Source organism: Zosterops lateralis (genome assembly GCF_965231275.1).
Source record: "Zosterops lateralis genome assembly, chromosome: 4".
NCBI classification, from domain to species: domain Eukaryota; kingdom Metazoa; phylum Chordata; class Aves; order Passeriformes; family Zosteropidae; genus Zosterops; species Zosterops lateralis.
The window spans coordinates 66,565,919-66,593,656 of NC_139765.1; the positions used below are offsets into that span (position 1 = coordinate 66,565,919).

Genomic DNA, 27,738 nt, shown 5'->3' on the forward strand with positions numbered 1-27,738 from the left:
AGAATGCCTGGGAGAATGTTCAACAATATAATGATTTGGAAGCAGAGCTCAGAAGAGTCATACAGGAAAGTCTGCCACAGCTGTCAAAAAATTCCATTCCATTTTATTTGGAAAATATAATGGAAAGAGAAGGGAACCAAATGAAACCTGTGTGGTATTAAGTCAAATTAAATATAGTTCATAAAAATTAAGGCATTTCTGCATTACAGGGATATGGGTCCAGGGATGAAAAAAGAAACGGTGTTCTGGAAAATGAATTGGAATTATGGCTGAGAAAACATATGGAGAGAGAACGGAAAAAATTAAAGGAGATGTAGACAAATGCAATTCGATGGCAGTGAAAAGCTCTACTCTTGACTGAAGACCTGCAATGTTCAGAAAAGGCTGCAGTGCCACCAAACATCTCAAGCCCAAAATTTCAAATATATTTTTACTTTATTTTATGAATGTCCATCAGATATATATCTTTGATGCTACAACACACTAGTTGAATAAAAATCAACAACATAAAAACCCTCATCATAAAAGATCCAAGAAGTGAAATCCCAAAACCATAACCATTTACTCTGTGAGCATATCATCTTTGACAACCATATATAAATGACATCATGACAACAAATACAATGTACAATAATAAGTGTGCAATGGTACAAAATATACAAAAAGGAATGTGTATTTAATATACATTCAACATTACCCCATAAAAATCTTTGTTGGGAAAGTGAAGTGCCTTTTCAAGACCAACAGAAAATGTACACCACTTCAAGTTAAGATGCCTGAAGGATCTCCCATCAAAAGAGTAAAGTGTGTGTTCTTTGACTGGAACTATAAAATAAAGGACCTGAATTTTCCCTAATGAAAAAAAAAATCTAACCTTCATAAAAATTTTGTCCACATCTAGAGTATAATAAAATACACTCTAGAAAATTCAGTTTCTGCAGAAAATTCAGTTTAATTTAAATTTTACTTAAAAGTGGGCCCTCTTTTATTGATATACCTAGCTCAGTCATATAAAATCAAAAATCTATATTCCTTGTAGTAAAAAGACTATTTCTGCCCATGTCTCTTTTCTGGTTTTGATGCATTCCACAATTCACATAAATTTGCTGTAATGGAAATACGAGTCTGACCAGAGGTCAATACAAGAATCGTTGCTCATTTTCTCTGGCTCTATACAAGTCTTGCATAATTTCACTCAAATATTTTTTGCCTAAGTTTCAGATTCCTTTGAGTTCGACCTCAGAGGGAATTTCAGGAAATTATTACTGTGGATATTATGAAGATCACATGCTTATAATGTGGCTGATTTTATGGAAAAGTCCACCTAGCCTCCAGTTCCCAAGGCACCACTTTGTGCCTTTCCTCCAGTGCTGGTACTTGCACTGACACAGGATGCATTTAGATGCTGCGCAAGTACATAACGCATGCTCAGCTCTGCTGGACATCCATCCATCCATCCATCCATCCATCCATCCATCCATCCATCCATCCCCCTTCCTCACATGGGCACAGGAATGAAGGAGGCTGAGTGTTTTCAACAAGCCTCCCAACTGACAAAGCTGATCCCTGATTCCCAAAAGAAGAGATTTTTGCTGTACCTCCAGAGTTCAGGCTTTGCTGGTTCCCAGCCCTGGGAAAAGTGACCTTTACACAGCCCAGGGGAGGACACTGAATCTGCCAAAGACCTCTCTTGAAAGAACAAACTTCCACAGAGAGGGACAAGAGCAATTGGCACTGTAGGTACCACTTTACATCTCTTTAAAGAGTTTGAACCTATAGACTGATGGGCCCAGATCTACAATTTACACAACAGCTGTTACCAAGTTTAAATTTAACAGCACTAGGCTTTACTCCAACCCTGATGGCCATGAGTGAGGCACCAGAATGGGCTTAATTTGTGGGTGCAACACAATTCCTCTTGTATTAGAGGTTAATGCAGACCACCCAGACCTTCAAAGCATTAAAATCAAAAGTATTTTCCAAAGTTCAAAACTCACCTGAGGCTCATTCCGAGTACCATTCACAATTTTGATTTCAAGAGAGACTCACAGTTATGCCAGTAAACATGACCACACAACCTCTGCAGGAGGTTGCAGGACTCTCTGAAAATCATTTCTTAGGAATATGAGCAGAAGGAGTGAGAAGGAAACGAAAGGTACCTATAAATCATATGGCATGCCTGAGTGTTGCCCAGGTGAATGCAAAAAATTTATGTTATTTGCAGTATGTATATCTCTTCCTGAGTTGAATTTCATTCCCAGTATGGAATCCAAGCATCTTCTTTCTTTTTTTTTTTTGGCAAGATACTCAATCACATGGTAAGGCAATCCAATTTTCTGGTTTGCTTCCTGTCTTCTTTCCTCCTAAATGGCCAAGCATTTCTCACCAAGATCACCACTACAATGTGTGCCAGAGTATGTTTAAAACATGGTCCTGTAAAAATAGAAATTAGGTTTGTTTCTTTGAAGGCAGCATTAATTCTTCATATATTCTGGGATCTTGAAGATTTCAGCTGAACAGATTCAAAACTATCTTCTTTCTCCTGCAATGAAAAAGACAGGTTCCCATCAACTGGATTTCCTCAAAATCTCTGCAGCAGTCAGCACAATCACCTCTTCTCTCATTATCCTTTGCCAAAAACTTCACTTTATTTTTAATACAGTAATTAAGTGCACAGTTTGACCCTTTAATATTTAATAACACTACTAACTCTGTAAAAATTTGCAAAACCAATAAAATCATGCTAGAGCTATCGTTCATGGTACTTATTTTAGAGGGTACAAGGAAAGTTTGCATTTCATACTCATAGAATAAGGACAGGTAGTCTGAGCTGGGGAATTATGAATAATCATTTCTAGGGTTATTATCACTTTTTAATGTGTTCCCTGCAATATATAAAATGCTTGAAGCATAGCATGTGAGCATGAACACCACTGACTTTCTCCTGGATTCCAATCTCAACACCTCCTCTGAAAGATCTACAGGACAAAACAAGTCTACAAATTATTTGCCATCTTAAAAATCAGGGCTAGAGGGTTGAGTTTTCTCTCTGTTTTCATTTTCTGGATGACAGCCTCAGCCATCTGGCCAGCAGGAATCAGGGTGAAAGAGAAATGGGGACATACACACCCAAATAGTTTGCAAACTGTTGGAAACTACCTTCATAATCTGAAGGTAGTTTCATAATTTTAAAGCCATCTCACACAGATCAGGACAACCTGGTGCAAGGGATTGTCCTACGCTAGTCTAGTGAAAAATATGTGTTCTGAAGAGCTGAGTATTGTGGTGCTGGAGACAACAACCCCCAGTCTGAAACAGGTTTGTAATTGTTTGGCTTCTATCTTCTCATTAAAAATAAGTCATCCCTTTCTGTATTACAGGTCTAACCCTCAATCCCTTGGGTACTCAAATCCACTGATATCTTTGTGACATGCTGGCAGAAATGCCATAGCCTGAAGCTTGAACATAGTTAGGATACTGCAGATCCTCTTTCTCTCTCATTTTAGATTTCTTTCCTTTTTCTCCCCTCCATATATTTTTTTCTGTATTTTACATGCATATGTAGCAGGACATGGATTTCTTCATCTTTTGCATAAATGAAAAGCAATGCCTATAACATTTGTTTTCCATAAATATATATTAAATTTGAGTTATCTGCAGGGATACAGGACACAGAGCTGAGTAAGCTAATGAGGTACTGGAAGTCGAGTTTGCCAGCTATTGTTATCTAGCAGTAAAATAAGGAACAAGCTTAGAAATATCTGGCAAGCTTGTTGAAAAAGGAGAGAACACTCAGGAGGCCTGCCATAGTGGATATAGAAACATCAAAAAACTCCAAGTAGATATTCAAGTTGTCTGAATACTGAAGTACTAAAGCTTACTTCTATTTTTGCAACATCACCAGAAAATTTTATGTGATTTGATTTTTATTTACATTTTCAATATTCTCATTATTGAATTAAGAATTAATATTGAATTTCTGCCCCTTTCCACAAGGAACAAAATTGATTTTGCAGGACAAATAGTCGGGCTGGAGTAAAGGGAAAGTTCTGCACATTATCTGTGCAATGGTAACTTCTCCTATGAGGGATATCTGAGGAGCAGGTAGTGTGGCAAGAGGACACCAGTCAAATAAAAAAAGTAAAAAAATGAAAATAATAGAATATTAAGGGAAAAGACAGGCAGCACACAAGTTTTAATTACATTGCACTCAATCACAGAAAGGAAAAAAAGATACAAGGAAAAAACTCTCAAAATTCAACATTTAGAGGTATTATTTGGACAATAAACTAGAGTACATTGTATTAAAATTGATTTTTATTATTATCTTGTAAGCAACTTTCTAAGAAACTCACTTCAGCAAAACTGCTTGAAAGGGAAAATGTCATTTGCCTTTATCCCAGTCATAACAGATGTCCCACACTGGAATCCCCTAAAGACAACACTACCCTTTCCATAGCCCAGATTTCAAGGCATTTGGAACAAAGACCAAAGAGCTTTTGGGATCTGCAATGACAGCCCTCTGTGGCTCCTCTCAGGAATGTTCAAAGGACACCAAAGACTTTGGTGCTGTCAATTCAGACAAGCAACAATCCACATCACATCTACTGCAGAAAAAAAAAATGCTTTTTTGGTGTTGAAATGGAGGAGGCTGCTGTATTGGGCAACAGGCTGAAGCTGATGCCTCCTCTTCAACTGAATCCTACTCAAAATTATGGTTCTCCAGTCAGCCATGAAGCCAGCCCAGGTGAGCTGCAAGCAGCTGGCTGGTGGCTGTGCTGCCAATGTTCATTTTTTGCATCTCTAATAGCTGTGTTTGCCTCAGCAATGGGAGGATTCTGGGCAAAAAGGTTCTCTCTGCCATGGACTGTCTTTTTCTGGTGTCACCCATGCAATAAAAAAATGCTACTGAGATCTCTCTATGGAGGAAGGAGCATTTACCCAAAACCCTACAACATTTCTTAATTTTATCCAAACTGTAGATTTCAACAGATCACTATGGACTGGATGAGGTGTGTGTGGGAGGCTTGAAATTAGCATCAAAGACTCATCACATCCAGTAATAAATAAAGGTAATAATTACTTTAAACATTAATATTGGTAATTACTACTCACCTTTGTTGCCAAGGATTTGAGCTTCCCCAGCAGTGACTGCTTATTTGAATATACTATTTCTTCTTCATTATCTTCTCCTTCCATTATAGCACAGCTGTCAGCAGCTGGCAGTTCACACTCTTTTGAGTTTGTTGTCATCACTAATTTGGAATATTTATACTCCAGCCTGAAGATATAAAGCCACACATGAATAATTTTTTTTCTCAAACTCAGGGTTTTTGTAATTTAGGTGGTTTGCAGTCCTCCCACATAGTTACTTCTGAGTTAGTGGAAATTAGATACTTTTCAATCATTTAAAATATGTAACCAAAATAGTATTAACAATACAATGAGCTCCTGCTCTCCAACTAGTCCTCTATCCTTATTAAAGAATCATGATTGAGAAAAAGACCACAGGGAGGTCAAGAGGGCTTCCTGCATGAAGAAGTGCTGGTTGGGGCAACAACCAAAACAGCACTAGGAAATATGGCCAAGAACCTAATGCTTTACCAAGCTGAAAAGGACTAATTACACTAAAGATACCCTTCTGGTCTTCAGAGCTTGAGAAAGACATGTTGCTTCAGAACCTAAAATCAACTTCAAACTCTCAAGGGTTAAAGGGACAGTTCCTACTGGGAAATCATGCCATTGCAAATGACTCTGGATGTTCTATACTTTCCTCACCAGAATTTTTTATAGCCACCATTGACAGAAGAAACATTAACTTGGTGTATGAATGGATTGATCCTACAAGGTACTTCTCATCAATGTCATAAAGTCAAATGCAGGAAAAGTCACTCCATCAAGCTTTTAGATAACTTTTATATAGAACACAATTTGCAGTACTCACTTCTGGTTCTTCTTCCAAAAATAGCAAGTCAAGGCTATGAGCAGAACGGCCGTGAAAGCACCAACACCAGCTCCAACTTTAAGCCAAAAATCCACTGTTTCACAAGTGCTGGTCCTTTTTTCTGGCAAGGGAACTCCTTTAATGCAATGCTTTGGCTCATTCCATACGTATAAGGTTTCCTTTCAAACAGAAAACACCAAAAGGTGAGCTGACTGTAGGAAAAGAGAGAACTGTTTAGACTTACAGAAAACAAACTGTTCTGAGGTAGAAAGGTCAGATAATTTTTCAGTGAAAGCAAACCAAAATACATCCTTCAGGTTTTCAGACTTCAGGTTTTTAGTTGTATTGTCTAATCAGTCATCCCCTTGCTTGTGCCTGCAGGTTCAGGCATGGCAAAAGGATTTCCTCCTCTGTATAGCTCTCCATGTGACACAATATGGGCTGTACAGCTTATTGGGAATAAGTTGTGCCTGCCCAGGAGCTGTTGATCAACAGGACAATCTGAACCTGTGGAAGGACTTCCTAAATTTGACTAGAGAAGGCAGCAGCAAAAACATTGCAAGCAAGTAGGATGAATTTATGAACTAACATTTGGAAACCTTCCCTGGCCTGCCCCTGATGTTTATGGCTATGAAAGAACTGAAGTCCTTTGGGCATTCCATCCTTTAGAAATAACTGTCCTGCCTGTATGAATTCATGGAGAGCTCACATCCTTACTCACACAGCTGGTCAGCACACCCCAGCTCTCTCACGGGAATCACACTGCCACTGACACAAACATTCCTGAGTCTCAACACAGCTCCTCCCCCAGCTTGCATCCAAGAGCCTGGGCTGAGATCTTACAGAGCAATTTGCACACCAAATTTCCACAGGAGTCCAAGTTACACCCAAATGAGCCTATTTGACTTTGAGACACGGGTCCTGTACCTGAAATCCTTTTTTGCAGGCTCCCTCAATCTCGTGGTAGTCCTGCTCTGTGCAGAGAGGACAAGCTTCTGCACTTTCCCACAGGAAGTAGAAGGTGCATCCATCGCAGGTGCCCGCGGGGCAGGAGCTATGGGGAGAGCAGAGCTCAGTTACCAGTGAGGGAAGGAACACTCTGGGGTTTGTATCCTCATCCACCTTCTGCTGCTGAAGAGTGGGAATGGGAACTATGAGAAATGGGTAAACATCCATTAAGTCAGGAGATGGAAGAATCTGGGGGAAGAACTCTTCCTGGTTTGTAAAATGCTTTCTCAAGTGAAAACAGGTGTTGACCTGTCAAAGATCTAAAAAGAGGAGAGGAGAGGAGAGGAGAGGAGAGGAGAGGAGAGGAGAGGAGAGGAGAGGAGAGGAGAGGAGAGGAGAGGAGAGGAGAGGAGAGGAGAGGAGAGGAGAGGAGAGGAGAGGAGAGGAGAGGAGAGGAGAGGAGAGGAGAGGAGAGGAGAGGAGAGGAGAGGAGAGCTCCATCACTGTTCTCCTGCACAGGGTGGCTGTTCCATGTGAATGCTGCTATCTGGCTCCTGCCATTGTTCTAATGACATCTGGGTGATTTAGTCCATATGGAATGGACTTGTCCTGTCATGGTTAATTACTAGAAGGATGTTCACCAGTTAATGAAGAGATAACAGCTTCTCTTACTCCAAGAACAACTAATGGCCTGTTTTGTATTCAGCCTGCAGAAGAAAGTTGTACTGGCAGTGGCAGGACAGTCACGTAGATTTTGTTACTGACAATCACATCAGATCTAACAGCAGCAACAGCCAAAAGCCAAGCAAGAAGTTTGGTCATGTAAATATGAAATATATTCAAGCAGAAAAAAATGGATTTAGAGTTGTGCTGTTCTATATCATCTGGAAACCTGATATCCTGATCTGAAGCACTGAAAAATCCCCATCCCTAAAAGCCCTTTCTGGCTTATCCAGATTTGAATACCTGACAACAGGTACATTCCTCTGTGAATGGAATGGAAATGGAGCATTTTTCCAACCAGCATGGCAAGAGCACTGACAGACCCTTCTCCTCAACTGCTTTCATCTTATACTGTAGCTTCATGTGGCACTAAACACCATGCCTGGAGGATCAAGGAGTTACATTATTTGACATGTATGTGATACCTCACTGTGTGCAAACAGCTGACTGCTGAGCTAATCAAAGGGGATAGCAAAGGAGAAGCCAACATGAGCTGAGATAAGGTACATGTGTCAGCTGTGTGCCATTTCTGCCCATGCTCACACTTTCAAAAGCAAGGTACATTGTTCCTCCCTCACTACTGGTGCTGTGTCACAGTTCACATTGTGTTTGGCACTGGAAGAACATCTGAAGAATTTTCACACAGAAGCTGAAAGCGGCTTATTGCCCAGCATAATTTGTAGTGGGACAGGCCCTCAGAAACTGGGCTAAGCATCTCCAAAGGGGTTCAAATATCAGTCACCCACCCATCACCTGTGAAGAAGACTCTACTTTTCTTTCATTCAGGCAAGCACAGTTCATGTGTCCCAAGAGGGACAGGGATCAAAGGATCCCACGCTTCTCACACTGTTAACTTTTGGGAAGAGGACTTAGCTTTTGGGAAGGAGGATGAGCGAGAGAACTACCAGCAGATTTTTAGTAACACCCAGACAGACTAAAATGGGCCTTAATAACCAAAGAAGAGAGTTATTAGAGTTGAAGGAAGCTTCTGAAAAATCACAGTGTGTTGCTAAAGACTAATATAATTGCTTCTTTTACTGTTTTTTCTCTGCAATTTTTCAATCATGCTTATGCCTTAAGTTATGTTTATACAGGCATAAACAGGATTTTGGAAAAAAGAAGCTTTTTAAATTCCCTCAAATCAGACTGAAGGGAAAAAAAAGTCAGGCAAATTAAACACAACTGGCACAAGGCAGCCAGGATACAGTGATGAAACACATAAATAAACACATCCCAAACAAAAAATAGACAGTCAGGGCTCACGTAAGCATTGAAATAGCAGATTTCAAAGTTCCTAGAACAGGTTGGTTTTTTCCACTAGACAATAATTTTGCTGTAAATCAAGGAAGAAAAACTATGTCTCAAAGCCTCAACTGGGCAGTTCTAATCAGGAGGCCAAAGATTAAAACAAGGAACTGAAATAAAGGAGAAGTGAAAACAAGAAAACATCACTGCATTTTCTTTTGCATTTAAGCTCAGAACAACCTGCCACACAGCCTAAACACAGATTGGTCTGCTGGAAGCTGATGGATGCCTAGGAGAAACAAGTTTATTATCATATAAAGTTACTAATGAGTTCTGTAAAGGTTACCTGAGGAGCAAAGGCTTTTTGGCACTAGTAGAACACAAAGACTGAAATACCTGGGCACAGAAAGGTCTCCTTGGTCTGGTTTGTTGGGGTTGCATCTCATTGTCACAACAGTTGCACGGCCATTTTCACACGAGGTTGTCACAGTTGAAGACCTAATGGCAAAAAAGAGGAGAAAAGTAGCATATTTCCACTACTTTAAATGGATATTGCTCTTTCATAGGTCTATAAACACTCATGCAGCTGGAACAATGACAAAATACCCTTAACACACAAAGTGCTTTTGACTTTGCCAGCTGAAAATAAAAATATAAAAAAAAAAAAAAAGAGCAACAGAATCAGGGTAGTCCTCACCAATTCATTTAAATCTCAAAGTGCCCTGAGATGCTGCTCAGGGAACTGCTCTGATTTTCTAGCAAGTTTGGAATCTGCTGCATTAAGGAGTGAACTTTCCCACAAAAGAGAATAGAAGGATTGGAAAGGAGAATCACAGGTGCTGTGTTTGGTTTGTGACACTGCTGGAGAGGTTCTGATGGCTCACTCCCAGCCTAGAAACTTGAGAACCAAACTGTCCTGAAATAGCACAGAGCAAATGGGATTAAAAAAAAAATCTTATTCCAGCATGATAGATATTGTAAACCAAGTTCATAACGTGCTCAAAGGAGGGTCACTGGTGTGGGGTTCAGTTTACAGAATCGGACACATAATTCAAGTATTCACATAAGCATGAAGTGCTGATATCCAAAGTCCTATATTCAATTAAATCCCAGCTTAGAAACACAGCTGATATAAAAACCAGCTTGTAGACATCTGAACTGAGCTTATCTTTGAGCCACTTCCTACCTAAACTGAGGCATCCTTTTTACGGAGAAGAGTAAAGAATGGAAAAAGCATACTAGTAACTCTGCATGTTGAAACATTTACTTTAAATCTTGATTAGTCCTTTCTTGTAGCATCAAAGTAAACACAAGTGGAAGTGAAAGCAAATATGCAACCAGAAGTGGACACTCCAAAGTCATATATGAGAAAATATGGAAAGTAACAGGACACTCAAAATGGCATCTGGATGAATCAAAGCTCTGGTATCAGTTCCTATGGATCAAGTCTAATTTAGATTTGAGTAAAGAGAGTTTGCTGATTTTATAAGATGATCTTCAACATGTCAATCAAAATTAGGCAGATACTGATAAAAGTGGAAAAGATTAAAGGCGGGTTATAGATCCCCCCTCACAGTTTTACTTTCTTTTAAACACATGAAGACACCTGACAGCAGTAAGCAGCATTCTTTACCTACTTGTAAAAGAAATGCACATCTGGTATTTTTCTTGGAGAGGGAGGAAACATATCTGACTTGATGCTGATATTCTCCAGCGTTGTTTCTACAGTAGCTCCTAAAATGTAAGAATAATAATAATAATAATAATAAAAGCAAATTATGAAAGGATTTTTGAGGGATCTACATGCAATATTTTCTCAGTCTAAAAGGTGTGGATCTCACTTAATAGCATTAAATGGCATTACTGTACATTAAAAACACTTTTTTCTAACTAAACTTTGCATATATATATATATTCCTCATACAGTCTGATTTCCTCATGTAGGCATAGCAAAATAAAAAAAATAATAAAACACTGGTGTAAATATTAATTATTCTTTTATATTAATTTAAAGCAATCATTGGATATTAAAGAAACATAAAATAATTTAGGCTGGCGAAGAACTGCTGAAGATACCTGATGCAACCACTCAGAGCATATGCCTTGAGTGTATAACCCTCAAATATCAAAACCATGTAATGACCTGAGTAATTTGCAGTTCTGTGGGAGATGAAACAACAAGACTCAGAAGGATTATGGAATCATAGGGAAGCCTTGATGGCACATTTTGGAACAAATGACAGGCTGGTGTGTGAACTACATGGATTTTGGGCAAAAGCTGAAAAGGGGGAAAACCAAGTAACCAAAGTTCTTAGAGCTCCTTCCAACCCCATGAACCAAAGAAGACAGGAAATATTGGTGCTCCACTGCAACATTTCAGAAGAGGGAGTTGTACAAAGGGGGCTGCATCCCTCTAGGGAGTTAAAAATTGGTAGAACAAGAAGTGGTGGTGGTCAGAAAATTATGAGAAGACCTAAGAAAAGAAGTTTTCCACTTGTTCTTGAAACATTGAACCACAGACTCATAGAGTGGTTTGGGTTGGAAGTGACCTAAAAGATCATCTTGTTCCAAATCCCCTGCCACAGGCAGGGACACCATTCCCTAGACAAGGTTGCTCAAAACCCTCTCCAAGCTGTTCTTGAACCAATCCAGGGATGGAGCAGCCCCAGCTCCTCTGTGCAACTTGTGCCACTGTCTCACCACCCTCACAGGGAAGAATTTCTTCCTACTATCCAATCTAAACCTATTCTCTTTAGGTTTGAAGCCATTCTCCCTTGTCTGTCACTACATGACCCTGTAAAAAAATCCCTCTCCAGCTCTCTTGCAGCCCCTTTAGGTAATGGAAGATGGTCTAAAATCTCCTTGAAGCCTTCTCCTGTCCAGGCTGAACAATCCCAGTTCTCCCAGCATGTCTCCCAGGAGGGGTGATCAGTCCTCTGACCATGTTTTGGCCTGCTCTGGACTCACTTCAGCAGGTCCACATCCTTGTTGTTATGTTAGCAAAGGCAAACTTCAACCATTTTAAAATTTAGCAACTGAGATAAAAAAAGGCACCAGAAGAGCTTGGCTTCTTTTCTTTGTATTAGGGAAAAAATCAGCACTATCTCCTTGTTTTTCAAGACAATGACTGCCCTCATTCCTCCAGTGGCAGCAGACAATATTGGCATTTACTGGCATGAATGTTTGTGAGCTAGAAACCCATATCTAAGAGTGACCTTTAACAGAGCTTTTGATGACAGTGAATTGTCAAAAGACTCATGGAGAGTGGATATGGTGACCTGAATTACAATGTGGCTCTCATGATGAGACAACATAATGGTGATGGAAAATGGGTTTCAGTTCATGGACAGACACACAATGAGAGAAAGTCAACAAGAATTTATGGAGAACCTCTCTTGTTGAACAAATCTGATCTCATTCCTTGAGTACTGATGAACTTGGTTGATAAAGAAAGTGATGTAAATTTATCAAGTATTTCACTAATTACCACATGAGATTCTAATTAAAAAGTTAGCAGTGTACTATCAATTAAGTGCATGCTCCGCATTAAAAACTATTTAGCTAAGTCATTATAAAATTATCTGGCCATGGGAAATTGTCATCAAACGTGGGATGTCTCCAGGCTTCTCTAGGCGTCGATACTGAAGTGTGAAAATGCAAGATTAACATCAGGGATCTGCAAGTAACTGCATAATCCATGCTGGTAAAGTGTGAAGATGAGACAAAGATTAAGAGGATTAAAAATAAAATGCAGAGCAACGTGGTTGCTTGGTTCACTTGGCAAGACAGTCCCAAACAAACTCAATATAAGCAAGAATTGAAGGCCGGTCTTAGGAAAGATTTTCCCTCGGAAACTATAACTTTGAAAAAGTATCCAGGGTGGACATCAGATCCAAGAAGCCATCACGAAATTTCTTAAGTTTGGAGAAAGGAGGACTCAGGGATTCCAAATACAAAAGTGATTTTTATTGCCATCATGGCAAATTAAATACTGGAATACTATTCCATTCTATGCTTTAAGAAAACATAAAAAGTTACAGAAGGTTTAGAAAGAGCCTCAAAAGTTATTCAGGTGCTCAAAATAAATATATGATACCAAGACAATCAGAAGAACTTGGTCTACTTAATTTATCTGAAAGGCGTGATGATTCCAATACACAAAATATTTCTTCAAGAAGAAAAATGTTGGTGTCATCCGGAGAAAGACTAACAAAAAGCAAGAGCTGAAAACTGAAGTCAGGCAAATTTAAATAGGATACAAGCCTGCTTTAAAAACAAACACAGAGATGGTGTTTGACCAGCGGAAAAAAATACCAGTGACTGTGGCAAATTGTTATTTCTGGCAGTCTTAAAAGTCCAGGTTGAATGATCTTCCAAAGATATGCCTTTGTCAAACATAAGTTTCCAGGCTCAGTGCCAGGGAGAAAGTACAAACACTCAGTGTAATGGATAGGTGAGCAGACCAAATGACTTCATTGTCTCATCTCGCCTCAGATTCTGGGAACTTGTGAGCTGGACCAATGTAAAACTTAATGATGTGCACAGCCATGTGCTGCCCTAAGCCTCCTGATTCCTTGTCTAATTATATCCCCACATCAGTTTCTTCTTCTAAAACTGCCCAAGTGGGATCTTGGCACGGGCAGAAACACTTGGACTTAATGTGACTATCACAGTCATTGGTCTTGCCCTGAGTGAAGTAGGTGCAAAACATAAAAGAAAACCAGTGCTTTTTAATTACACTCTCCAGAGTTTTGTGCTGAAATGCTACACACCGTGAGACCCACCAGACCAAGCACAAGGAAGAGTGAATAACACAGAAATGGAAAACTAAAAATGTGCACAGCCCTTACTCTTCTCCTCCAGCCATCAGCTGAACTGAAACATCAGCAAAACACAAAGGCATCTGTGCAGAGCTGCTTCACAGCTCAGGAACCATCTCAGGCTGATCTTGGGCTGCCCCTTCACTCTTCCCTCAAAGTAAGGCAGCTGCTGAGCCAAGAATGATTTATTCTGCAGCCCTAAATACATGAGAATACATTCACAACAACAAGACAAACCATGTACCTAAGAACCTGTCAGCAAGGCTGTTGGACTGCAGAGCCAGGGCTGTTCGGAAGCCCTTGCTGTCTGATGGGATGATGGTGGACTGACAGACAAAAGCTCCCACAAAATTGGAAAAATCTTCTGATTCTGCAACCATGTCCTTCAGTGTAACATCTGTGATATTGTCAATGCAAATTGCCATCTTCTTCCCCTGTGGACAATCAGGAAAAAAGGGAGAAGCTGTTGGTTGTTGGTAAGATGTGAAAAAGTTTGGGAAGAGAGAGATTGCAAACTTCCTGATTGCCAACTGGATGAGATTCATTACCTTATAACAAGTTGATGTCTCTATGTGTCTGTTGTAAGAGGGACAAACTACAACAAACTGTGCCATTGTCAAAGCTCTGATTAAAGCCTTGTACAGAGTCAGAAATACAATGTCACCTCTGGAAGGTGTCTTATCAGAAATCTGTAGTGTGGAGCACTCTTCTTTATCTTGACAGCACAGTGCTTACTTGCAGAGCACAGTAAAATGACTTGCAAAGGAAAACCTTATTTCCCTTGCCTTTAAATGATATACTGTAGAATACCTCTTTATTTGGGATTTAATCCAGATAAAATATTTTCAAAGCACAAATACATAAAATCCCTAAACAGATATATAGCCTTCAAGACTGCTTTAATCTCATATGCCAAGATCAGTGCTAGAATCAGAGCAACAGCAATGAAAGACAAATTACCAGACTCAGTTTTCCTAACAAAATGTATGGCACTCACCACCTAATCATATGGCTGGTTGTACTGTAGTACCATTGATAGCAGTTTGGGAAAGTGAAGACCAAATTCACAGAGGAGAGAGCATATCTGTGTTTGTGGATCTAGCTGTCAGCAGCTCTAATCCAGGTGGTAGTTAAACACACACTGAAGCCTAGAAGTATGCAAAATGCTGTAAAGAAATGTGACTACTCATTTGTCTTAACTCATGCAAATCATTTGGTACATGGCAAAAAGACTTCAGAACTTTACAGGGCTGAGTATTATTGCTAATTACACATGTTGGCTTTCATGGGACAATGCACAACACTGGTACTGCTCTAAAAATCAATTTATGTGTGTGACAACATGCTCAGGTTCAGTCCAAGCCCCAGACAGAGCCTGTTTAACTCACAGACTAAACACATTTTTCTACCACTGTGCAAGGCTGTAAAGTCAGCACTGGGCATCTTGGGCAGTGACAGACAGCAGGGTGACCAGAGGCTCTGCAAACAGTATCTCCAGTGAAGCAATGAGGGACACGGGGAAAGCAGCTGCCAGCTGAAAGACTCAAACTCTTCATTTGAGCTCCTTGGTGGCAGCACACAAAGATCAGGGTTGTGATGCAAGTGACTTAAAGGTACAAGAAACAAAAAGCAGGGATGTGACAGGAATTTTCTTCTGGCCTTTATTTATGGCCTATAACACAGTATCTCTGCTCTGGAAAATCACTTGGCTGCTTGTCTTGCACTGCAAAGCAAGGTCCAAAGGGAAGTGTTTGAACAGTGTTGGTGACAACTCAGCTGAAAGGGAGTCTTTGTCCTGTTTCAGTGTTACCCCAGAGCATCAACACAAGCAACAAATTGGTTCATCCTCCCAACCCTCAAGCCCAGCTGAACTCACCTCATTCCCACACAGGCTGATGTTAAAGAAGTGGAAGAACTTGGTCCCTCTGGAAGTGAAGCTAGGTCCACTCATCAACGAGCCTACCTGGCTGAGGTTGCTAAAATTGTAATTTAGGCTCTGGTTATCCTTGACATAGTTCACCAGGCAATCACTGAAGCAGGCAGAGTGGTCCTGCAAGGCAGAGACATCCATTAAATAGCAGTTATGGAACAGCAGCAAACCATTCACCTCAGAGTTAAAGCATGGGTTCAGACAGGACTTCTTCCCTTGTTACGGATGAAGGGGAACTCCATCCTATTCCTGTAACTGATCTTTCCCTTGGGATAATTCCCATTCCCATTTCAGTCTCTTGCAATCACAGATCAGGACTAAGATGTCCCCTAAGCCTGGTTTTTCTGTTGTCTGCTGCGTTAGCCAAGAGAAAGCAATTTCTTGCTTTGTTTTGTTCTGAGTGCTTTTAGGATCCCAATGTTCCAGCTTAAAGCCCGATGTAAACAGACCAAAATACAGCCTTGGTTACACTTGCATTTTATAAAGGAAACACAAGAAACAGCTCAAGAAACAAGGGCAGGATATGAACAAAGCTGAAGACAGGCAGAATACAAACTGGAGCCATTTTTCCAGTACCTGTGCAGCTCCTTGAACATGATGAATGTTTACTTATGCTTACAGTTTCATGTAAGAGGAACATGTTACAGGTTTCTAAAGGTCTAGAGACATCATCCAGCTGAGGAAGTCCCTGAGTTTAAAAGAGCAGGCAACTGGGATAATTCTGGTGGAAGTAACGTAGATACTTGCCCTGTCTGTACACTGTCCACAGTACATCTTGAAATGAACCTTTTTTTGAGGTGATGTTGTCACTTTTATCTGATTACTTACAAACAGAAATTAGACCAGAAACACCTTCAGTGGCCTATTGCTTGTAACAAAGCAAAGACCACAGAATTAATTAAATAATTAATTGATTGATTTTGGTGACTCAGTGTCCGCTTACCATGTTTCTCTGTAATCTCCAGCATATACAAACAGGCTATAGCTATACTCCACTGCTCACAAGGCACATGGCTGTAGGAAAGCACTAGAAGCAGCCCTCTGAGAGCCCCCAGACCAATAAACACTGAGGTTGGGTACCTTGGTGCTCCTGCTGCCAGGACCACAGGGGATGCAGGCCTCCATGCCGTACACCTGATGGATGGACAGGAATGTGTTGGCTGGACACTCCTTGCACAGGCTGGTCTCTTTCTCGATGTAGTGTCCTGGTGGGCAGGGGACGCAGGACGAGCCCGACTGCTCCGAGCCCAGGGCACACGCCCGGCAGGACGAGGCGACTCCGTCCACGGCGTTGGTCACCGTGATGGAGTAGATCTTGGCCACGTCATTGAGGAACTGTCTGGTCTGGAACGAGAGCCAAGGAAATCACTCCGGGGTCATCACGCTGTGGCACTGGGATGCTGTGCTGGTGTGTTTTCTTTAGGCGTGTTTTTGCAAACCCTTTTGAATGGTTTGTTCCTGTTTCCCCCCGATATGTTTGGTTTTACCCCAAGTTTTCTCCTCCCTTGCGCAGCTGTCATTCACACCCTAGACCCACTTGTTATCTTATTCACATAATGTCAATCTTACCTAAATCCCTGCCCTTAGTTCTAGAGAACTGTCAATCCTTGCTGTCCCTACCCCCCTGCCTAAATCCCTCCATATTTCTCGAAGCCCCATTGGCTGATGTGACCCTTTCCACTCTCATTGCCTTTCCTATAGGTTGTCATATTTTGAGTCCTTCCTCAACCCCTCCCAGTTATATCCCTGATTGGTTGAAGAATTGCATCCTCTCCTTGTTCTTCCCCTGTTTAAAAGACTGTGCAAGCCACAGGCTTTTGGTTTTTCTTGTCACTGCCCCCCTAAGAATTTATTGGGGGAATAAATCCTTTGAGAAGCACACGAGAGACCTCTCCCTGCTACAGTTCTGCCTGCTTTACCTTGGCCAAGGTCAGGATGAAAGATACAGGAAACATAGAGTCACGTTTGGTCTTGGTTGTTTATTATATCTTATTTATTTACAGTATTTACAGCTTGAGATCCAACTGGCCAGTTAAAGAAACGAGACAAAGTGGAGATCTTCTAACCAATGCCAAAGTGACACCTATATTATTGATGCTTTTGGTCCAATAGTGACCATTCAAGGTTCGCAATGCACACATTTTTCACCCAATTAGAGAAAACCACCCAAATCCATGAAGAAGATGGAAGAAGAAGGTGAAGAAGAACTCAGACAACTCCCTGAATCCTCCATCTTGGCCTACACACATTACTATATACCAAAACCCCAAAACTAAGTTTTCACCCTGGGAGATCACACACCACCATTCTAACTACACACCCACAAGCCCTGTGCTATCACACAATCTCAGAAGCCTGTTCCAAGGCATCAAGTCAAATGTGGTGCCTGTCTGTGGGTCAGCACCCCTCAGGCTAGAAAAGCTGAAATTTTCAGCCTCCGGGGTTCCAACACCTCCCTGTTCTTTACTGCAAACCTTGGCACATCAGAGCCCAGAGCTGTTGAGAGCAGCTGTGCTGCTGCAGTATTCAGCAGCTCAGCTCCACCGCTACCCGAGCCAGATTCAGCGCGGGAGTGGCCGCTCTCAGCACAGTCCAGGGAGTGTGAGCCAGCTGGGCTTCCCCAGCATCACGTCAGGACACACCCACACCTCTGTGCACCAATTCAGGGATCAGCTTAGCCATGGCTCTGTCCTTCCCTCATGGATCATTTATGCACAGCTGCCTCCCAGGGGCTGCTTTGTGGTGAGAGCCACTCGCCCCTTATGAGAAACCCGTGAGCTTCAACAGAGGGCAAGAGTTCTGGCAGCGAGTTCCCGAGGAATGCTGTGTTGTAAAGCCCCACACATAAAGAGCTACTTACATCTTGGCCCTCATTTATTCTCTGAAAGGCCCAGGTGAATGTAAAGGAAGCGTTTTTGGAGATGATGTGAGTGTAGGATTGTCTTTCTTTGCTTCTTTCCCATGATTCCACCACATTGGTATTTTTTCGATTAATATCCTACAAAATGGGCATAATTAAAAAAAAAAAGAAAAGGAACAACAAAAAGTGTGGTTATACTACACTAAGCACCAATGTTTTATAATGTAGAGATTAGCATATAAAAAGGACTCCACAATTGCATTTAACATTTAATAAAGCAAACATACTTATTTTGTTGTGCACAACTGAAAATTTTTCAGACTCTTCTAAATTGCCACATAATTTCCACTCAATTCTCTTTAAATTGAGAACAGGTTCCTTTAAAGAGCCACTAAATACAAAAAAGAACTGGCTTCCCCTTTCAATGAAAGGGGCAAGGGAGCTGCTGCAGATCCATTTGCCTTTCTCAGCTTATGGACTTTTGAACAAACATCTGTCTGCTGCCCTACTGATCCTCCAGGTTATTGACAGGATCAGGTCTAAATTTCCAAACTGTCCTCTTCCCACCCCTCTGTCCCAAATCTTGACTTGTCACTCTGTTACCAGATGCTAACTCAACAGCTCAGGAGACATTGATAATTTCATCAGTCAGTTTAACAGGGGGGAAAATTGGCTCCTTAGTGTCCAATGATTACTTTTAGAATAAGCAGATAGCCAGGAATGGTTCACAACTCATGTGATGGAGGAATTTCACTGTTCATAAAATCCTTCCTGCCAGGGCACTGCAGATACTAAACTAAGGTCATGCTTAATCATAACAAACCAAGTGCAACTAATCACACCTAAGCAAAGGTATTGAAGTGACATGTGGAATACCAGGCTCAGTCCTCAGCCATGGAGAAAGAGGTCTCACTTACTGCCATAAAGTACAGCACACAATCTGCTGAACAGATGGTCTCAAAAACAAAAGTAATCCGTCCGAGTTCTGACCCAGTTGCTCCCGTCACTGATGTTGGAGGTCTGTTTAACAGAGAAGGAACAAAATATTTACACAGTGCTCTCCAGACAGGAAGCAGTCAATCCTTCAAATTCCTCTTCGTACAGTGAAGCCATCAAAGTCCTGTCACAGAAAACTTGGCCTTGCAAAGTGTCGGGAGCCTCTGCACTGAGTATCAGGTGCAGCAGGGTCAGTTTCTAAGTGTCTAAGTTCTTTAGTACAGTTTCCTCTTTATAACGAACACCCAAGTTTGACCATATTGGTAGGGAACCTTATTATTAAAACACATTACATACTTCAAGGGATTTTCACCAATGTAATTGCATCCACCTCAGCTGAAAAACAGCAAAGGGAGGGTGAGGTTCATCTTCCACACCTCACTGGTCTCAGCATTTGGCGCCTGGTCTGAGCCACAAGTCTAAGCTCACTCTTTTGACAGAGACACAAAGCACCTCAAGCAGGTATTTCAGCCAGTCTGAGGGTTCAGGAGTGGAGGGATTCCCATTCTCCTGCAGTGCCTGCACCTCCCTGTTGGCTCCAAGGGAAGCATAGACTGTGCAGGCTGCCTCGAGCCACAGAGCAAAGTAATTTGGATTTCACTAAAATACTTTTAGAGCAGGCTCCAGAATCCAGTATCCACCCTATGACAGGTTTAGCTGGTTAATGTGGAATAATCTAGAAACAGAGGGATAGTAACATCTTTTCTCAGTTTCCAGACAGCCAGCTGGCTGTATCTTGGACTGAAGCAAATACTGCTAAAACCCAAGGTCTTGCCCTCTTGCCTGCTTCAATGGATAAACTGGGGACATGGGAATAAAATTCAAGATTCCTCTTGTCTCTTATTCATGACATTATTCCACTTCAGAAAGGAAGACTCAGATCATCCCTGAGATAGTGTAAAAGAGGTATAAGAGATAAAAATAAAAAGATAAAAAATATCCTATTCCTTACTTAAATCCCGAGATGTACAGACTCAAGATAAGATAGTCATTGTCAGAGCCTCCTGCCCCACTCTGGATGTGATCACCAGCCACCTCCCAACCTTCACAGGACAGAAAAAGAAAAAAAATTCAATAAATGGGCAGCAAAAGAAATCTATGTTACCATTATTTTCAAACAATACAGTATTTCAGTGTATTTTAAAGATGCCTGATATAAACTACAGAACAATATCAGAACAATGCTTTTGAATGAAGAATTTTAGCAATTGTATGAACTGCTGATTTTAGAGGCAATTGTCACCTTTCAAATCAGCAAAGCAATTGATATTCCCTGACCTGTGCTGTGCAGCTCAAGGGGGGTGATCCATCTGAGATCTTTCAGCCTTAAAACAGATGAATCAGTGAATCTGTGTGTTAAATGTTAAGCACATACTTCAGTTCCCCTCTGCTCAACACGCATAATTCAAAGCTTGAGTTACATCAGTCTGACAGGGTGGATCAGACTGAGGAAAACCTGTCAGAGAAGGCTGGAGTAGTCCCAAACAGGATCATTTTTACCAGTGAGCTGTGACTGCTCTCTGCTGCAATTTTAGCACATGTGCAGAGAAAAAGCTCTGAGTGCTAAATGAATAAAATCACAGACTGCAATTGAGTTTTTAAAAAGAATTATGTGTGACCTCGATGGGCATAGTTATCACAAAACAGAAAATTAGATAAACTAGGGAGAAGAAAATGCTTTTTTTAATGGGGATATGAATGCATCTGAAGATGCATTAAAGTTAGTGGTGGGATAGGTCTTTGCTGAGGAGACTTCACACAGTCTGCAGCTCCTGCCCTCTTCTAGTGTACAAGAGATTTTTTATTTCTTTGTGATACTGTGACATTGCTTCCCACAGGAAATTTCAAGCCTGGTGCAACTAAAGGAAAGGGAGGAAACTGTTCTGTGAGTCATGCAGCCAAGAGCACATTCATTTTGATGGGTGCTCCACTACAACAGGGATCCATGCAGGAGACAGGCACAGAACACAGGGAGTTTGGCTCACCATTCATTCCATCACACTTCGAGTTGCCAACATTAAAGCAAGATGTCTTCATGTTTCCTGGCAGGATGTTCCACCACTTGTACTCAAACCCAAGAGCTGGTTCAGTCCCAGCAGGGCAGGCTTTGCACTCTAAAGGTGAGAGGGCAGAAAAAGATATCACACAGCCAAAGCACATGCCAAACAGTGTTTTGAAGAACATAAATATTGTGGTTTTTTTACTCTCTGGTGCAAATATTAAGCAAAAAAAATAATTCATTTATTTGCAGTTAAACAGTCAAAGACTTGTCAGGACCAGGAGAGTGGAGGCATGACCAGCAGTTTTTAAATTGTAGATCATAACCTTGTGCTAAGTAATCTGCAACTGGTTCCCCCAAGTCACACTTAACTTTTTAACAGATACAGATGAAGGTTTGATAAACAAGGGTTCCCACAAAATGCTGTAGGGGACCATTGGGCCAATGCATCTCAGAATCAACAAGCCAGAGTTTAGGCTAGACAATGTTGTCAGGGTATTCATCTAACTGGGCTTAAAATTAAGTTTTCACAGAAGAAAATTTGGCATGGACAGGAGAGTGGTTGAGGAGGAATTGATGACTGTAAAAGTTCTGATTCCCTTCCCAGAATCCCTTAAAATAACTCTCATGATGTTTCTATCAGCCAAGAAATGCATCCAGAACACAGCAGGTCAACTTAGAGCAGCAATCCCTGATAAGAAAGGACTCAGGAGAGAAAACAGATACCCACATCCTGCTCTTCAGTGTTATTTGACAAGTATTTAACACAAAAGGAACACTGGCCTATGATGGTGTGTAACTCAACTAAGTCACATGCAGGCAGATGACTGCTTTTGGAGACAGATGAAATTCCATTGCAGATTCCTACCCTGTGTCCCATCTGAAAATGTGCCTGGTGGGCAGGGAGAACAGGAGGATGAGGCGTTGTTGTAAAAGCCAGGATTGCAGGGTGGGCAGTCCTGCCTCTCTCCAGAAGGAGGTAGGGTCAATGCATCGGGGAGATCCTCTCTGCAGATCTTGGGTTCAATCCACTTGTACATGATCTGAGTCTGGAAGGAGGAGACACTGAGCTCACATGATGTACTATGAAGTTTTAGGACTAGATGTACCAATGAAGGTCCTCCTTATAAACTAAATTAGGGTATTCTCATCATTTGAGGCCAAAACCAGACCTTGCACACACAGGACAGTAAAGGGAAGTGTGGGTAAGGGCAACAGAAGTGACTGGGTTCACAGGAGATTCCAAGATATCAGACTTTAGGAACAAGACAAAAATGTGAAGCTTAAAAACAATTACTATTTAATTAGTAAATTTCCTATTTAATGAGTAATTTCTTATTTAATTCGTAAATTTAATTCCTTTTTAATTAGTAAATTTCCCCATGCAAGCTGTTCTGAGGAACATCAGATAAATAATTCTAACTGGATAGGCAATCTCTGCATTTTAACCACAGTAACACAAAACATAACTTCTGCTGTATAAAAGCCCTTTATTGGGAAGGCATCTGATAGCAGAGAGAATCACAAATTCTGCATTTTTAATTCATACTGACCTGTTCTTTGAAAAGTCCCCAGTTTTTCTCCTGCCATTTTTCACTTTTTGAGAAGATGTCAAAACTGTGCGAGAGCTCTCCCCAAACCTCTCCAAACCCTCATAATCACAAAAGGAGCAGTTTATGAACAACAACATGAGTCAGTCCATGGTGTTACTATAAACAACAGTATCACCTCTTCATCATCACCCCCCTTTGAGGACACAAGTTTCTGTCTTCAGGAGAAGGATTAGGTGAGATCCATCATCCACAAAGTTGTGTTTCAAATTTCATCTGACTTTGTGTCTTTCTGTGAAAGGGTTTTTTATCTCAAGATGAAAGTTGGCTGAGTTCCACAGCTGAGAAACCCAACAGGCAAGAGTTTAACCTGTCCTCCCACTCCAGGTACTTCCACCCTTTGGTCCCAGCAATCAGAGATCTTTGAGGCTGGAGGCTCAGATAAGGGAGATTTCACCTTCTGAATTTGATCCAGACCCCCTGTCACCCTGGGCATTCAGCTGCTTGCACTCAGGGTTAGTCCTCAGGTAACACAGAGCGTTTGAAGAAGTATTGATCCTTCTTGAAATTGTTTCAAAAAATGACCTGGAAGAAGCCTGGGTTCAGGCTGGGCCCTGGCACCTCCAATGGAGCTGTGGCTCTCATTCTCCATCCCTGGCTGTGCTTTGCTGCAGCCATGCCTGCGCCAGGTCATGTTCCCTGGCTGACCCACACCCTGACTGACCCATGGACACAATGTCCCAGCTTGACACTGGCTGTGCCTTATCTCCATGCACTTGTCTGGCCACCTTGATTGAATCTGGTCACCAGCACAGGGTCTGCTTTGCCTGCTTTGCTCAAGCACTGAGAGACTGCTCCTGCTGCCAGAGTGGCACCTCCTCCTATGGATCAGCCTGTCCTTGCTGCCCCTGAACATTCCGAGGACTTTCTGGAGAACCACACCAGAAATGCTTCAGCAGCATCAGGGTGCACAGTGTTAAAAACAAAAAGGCTCAGGAGCTGGCAAAGCACCTGTGTGGTTGTCCAGAGCCCAGATACAGTGCATACCACAGGAATCCTACAGCTTCTGAGCAGGGAGAAGAGGGTCAGAGGGTGCCTGTGGCCATGTGGTGAGGGGTTCTGAGATTGAAGCATTCAGCCTGGGATTTTTCAATCAACAGGTAGATGAAAAGTCAAGAGTCAAGTGCCTAAATCTCTAGAGGCTCCTTCTACACATGGAGTGGGACAACAGGAGGGAGACAAAAATCTATTGTTCAGTGAAAATCTGCAGAGTCAGGCCCTCTCACTGAGCTGCATCACAAGGAGAGATGGCTGGGGAGTACAGCAAACCTGGACTGATTTCCAGAGGTGCAGAGCAGTGAAATCAATCCTGAAAACTCAGCCAGTATCTGTGTGCCTGTGACACCTGCTGTTGTCATTGCAATTGGACAGTGAAGGGTGTCTGCAGAAAAATCCACTTTGAATTCTAATGATATCCATCAGTAAAGGGGAAGGCCAGTGAAAAGGCAGGAAAAGGGTCAAATAATAATAGGGACTTATTCAGTGTCAGGGAGACTTGGACCACATAGAGCAGTGACAGAACAATCCACAGGAGGCTGCAATTAAAGTTGTACCTGGGGGTGTAGCCATGAACACTGCTGCTAATTTCTTGAGTCCTTAGAGACAGTTAACAGAGCAGAAATCAGTGAGTCAAGACCAGTTGCAGAGCCTGGCAGCTCTGGGGCTAAACTCACTGATGCTTCATTATCAGAGCATACGAGCTCTCAGCTGCATTTTGGAACTTGCATTTTGGATCAGGAGACTCCAAAATACTCCACCCTGCCAGCAAATATTAGGCCAGCATACAGGTGTTAGGGAATTTGACTATTTGCAGTTCTATCTGAGAGATGTGATTTAAGAGAGATGGTAAAGGAAAGAGCCAAAAGAGGCCTGACCATGTGTCCACAACTCTGTGGGCTTCCTATAGCAGTAAACAGGAGTTTCTTCTCCAAATTCCTCCGAAAATCCCACTTGGCTGCTAGGATAAAGCCAGGCTGCTCCACCTGCAGGTCCCTCTATGAGAGACCAAGTGGATCTAAGGTCTCTGGGTGAAACAATGTCCTGAGAGTCCAGGTGATTTGAGGCATCCCATGGTACAAGAACACTACCAGCAGCTAAGCTGCTGTACATGAACACTCCAGGCTATGTATATACCATTATTTGACCTGACCACAGGCTCCTCTTTGATGCTAAAACCAAGGGACATGACACAAAGCACACCTGCAGCCAAACATTCTTCCAACCTGAAACAGAGATGGTCATATCCAATGCTCCTAGGCCATGGTATCACCTGAATTATGCCTGGGCACTGCTGGGACAATCATCACAAGCCTGAAGTATGCCAGAAAGATTATTAACCACTAAAGAGATGGTTTTATGTTGGGACTTCACTTTCCATGTGTTCCAGCAGCATGGAAGTAGCCCCAGTGATCCCATCAGACCCATCACAAGTACAAGGAGCTTATCTCACCAAAACACATCCCTTAAGCAGACCCATACCTGGTAGATTCTAACAGAGGGATGACAGGCAGGCAAAGGACAAGCCCAAAGCCTCAGATTCAATATTGGAAGCAAAATTGGCAAAGTAATTGGGAAATGGATTCCGAAAAAGAACTACCTTGTTTTCAAATGCAGAGAGAGCAATAAGGTCAGTGAGCTGATAAATAGCATCATGCCTTCTACTTACTTTTCCCTCCTTATCACATGGGGTATGGATCTGGAAAAAGTCTTTGCTTGTACATGGAGGTCGCTCTGTGCACGCACTGGATCCCTCCTCTAAAAGAAAAGGTGAGAAACAGGATATTAAACTATCAAATGGTCCCTGGAAACAAACGTAACAAGCTCAAAATCTGGAGGTTAAAATGAGTCAGCAGAAAATTATACAATGAGAATGAAAAGTCAAACTCTTAATGGAATCTGCATGAACCTTCCCCTGAAATGAAGCAGGAGAACAAGGAAAATACTATCTATGCTTATACTGTCACACTGAAACTCATTGATTCAGTGTATGCTGGGACAATTATTAGGAGAAGTTTTTTACTATGAGGATGATGAGACACTGGAACAAGTCACCCAGAAAAGCTGTGAATATCCCATCCCTGGAAACAATCAAGGCCTGGTTGGATGGGGCTTTGAGCAAACTGGTCTAGTGGAAACTTCCCTGCTCAGGGCACAGGGGTTAGAACAAGATAATCTTTAAGGTCCTTTCATCCCAAACCATTCCATGATTCCCTCAAACCCTCGCTCCTTCAAAAAGAAATTTATATAGTTTACCAAGCATGGAAATACTTTCTCACTTGATAAGGAACAAAACCACTCTAATCCCAGAGAAACTTCCTTACAACACTGGCCCAATTCCTTCTCTTGCCAGATAATTTTGCAGTATTTCCATTCCCACTATGAGCACAGGCACAGGTCCCCAAGCATTTGTAATCACTGGTGATAGCAGGTCCTATGGTCACTAGCTGATTCTTCAAGAACTTTCTAAAACTACTACAAGGAAGAAATCTGAAGACCTTTTGATTATGAAGAATATATTAAAACCATGGGGTTTGAAAATCACCACCTAACCATAGCTGGAAATAGCAGAGGACTTTGGTATTGGGTTTTGCCACTAGATCACCACATTTCCCAACCACACAGGAGGCAGGGGCAAGCCAGGAGCGAGTGTTTGGAAAGGCTGAAAACGTTTTAAGGCTGAAGGTAGTGATGAAGCAAATTCGTGTCATGACCAACCTGTAACACAAATTGCCACGAGAGGGCACAGCACGACTGTTCTATCCTTCAGAAGAACTATCCCCTTCCAGGTCATAAAGGTCTCCATCCCTTCATGTTAACACTGATGATACTAACATTGTTTGACTGTGGCCCATTATGTATCTGTGTGCCCTCTGCATATTTTGGGAAGTCATTCATTTCCCCTTTACGTATCAACTGGAAACTATCACTGCTGGATACAACCACTCTCACATCTGCAACAGCAGTGACTGAACATACTCAGACCTTCCTGGTTTTGCTTATCCCATTTGGTTTATGTACCTGCATAATACATTTCTTCTTTACACTTGGTGCACTCTTTAGCCCCTTTCTCAGAGTAAGTGCCTCGGGGGCACACCTGGCAGCCAGATGCACCTGGTCTGTCACTGAAGGTACCAGGCTTGCAAGCGAAGCATTCGGACGTGTACGCAACTCCTGCAAGAAAAACTCTGGGTAAAGCACTGAAAGAGACACATCTGTAACTGCTGCCCACCTGGGCTGAGAGCAAAACCAGATGTACAAAACAGCATAAAAGTCACACTCAGTTTCACCACTCACTTAAGATACTTTGGCTTTGCTGATTCGTAACTTGGGTCTTTAATCTTTATACCTCAATGAAAGTCTGACCCATCTAAGAACTTTATATGACATTCCCAGTTTGATTACACTTAGACCAGGACCAGCAGAGCAATTCCAGATAAAACAGATCATGTGAATATTAATTCAACTGTCACTGTTTTGATATATATCTATTTATCACTGCTGAGAGACTCACCAATAACCATGGTCTTTCCATACTACAATAAAGAAAACCTGTTTATTCCTTTTCTCTATTTGCTACTCCAGTCTTCTCCAGCAGATGGCAACATTTACCAGATAAACTAATTTTTCAGCTTTCCTCACTGTGAAGTTTCGCTGTTCAGTTTCT

The 27,738-nt window shown here is 41.7% G+C and overlaps 1 protein-coding gene across 1 annotated transcript in view; it reads right to left on the reverse strand.

Annotated features, from left to right (window-relative positions):
- Positions 1-458: 458 nt before the first annotated feature.
- Positions 459-27,738, reverse strand: part of ELAPOR2 (endosome-lysosome associated apoptosis and autophagy regulator family member 2) — a 95,860-nt gene continuing 68,580 nt past the window's right edge. Inside the window, exons 7-22 of the mRNA XM_083860592.1 lie at positions 27,093-27,245; positions 25,741-25,829; positions 22,334-22,514; positions 21,452-21,580; positions 20,419-20,509; positions 19,388-19,490; positions 18,471-18,608; positions 16,691-16,954; positions 15,557-15,730; positions 13,925-14,114; positions 10,498-10,594; positions 9,257-9,358; positions 6,872-6,998; positions 5,945-6,123; positions 5,116-5,281; positions 459-2,542 (exon numbers count right to left, since the gene is read on the reverse strand). Of these exons, the coding sequence (XP_083716718.1) occupies positions 2,483-2,542; positions 5,116-5,281; positions 5,945-6,123; positions 6,872-6,998; positions 9,257-9,358; positions 10,498-10,594; positions 13,925-14,114; positions 15,557-15,730; positions 16,691-16,954; positions 18,471-18,608; positions 19,388-19,490; positions 20,419-20,509; positions 21,452-21,580; positions 22,334-22,514; positions 25,741-25,829; positions 27,093-27,245 (2,243 nt within the window). The 3' untranslated portion in view covers positions 459-2,482. The remainder of the gene's footprint in view (positions 2,543-5,115; positions 5,282-5,944; positions 6,124-6,871; positions 6,999-9,256; positions 9,359-10,497; positions 10,595-13,924; positions 14,115-15,556; positions 15,731-16,690; positions 16,955-18,470; positions 18,609-19,387; positions 19,491-20,418; positions 20,510-21,451; positions 21,581-22,333; positions 22,515-25,740; positions 25,830-27,092; positions 27,246-27,738) is intronic.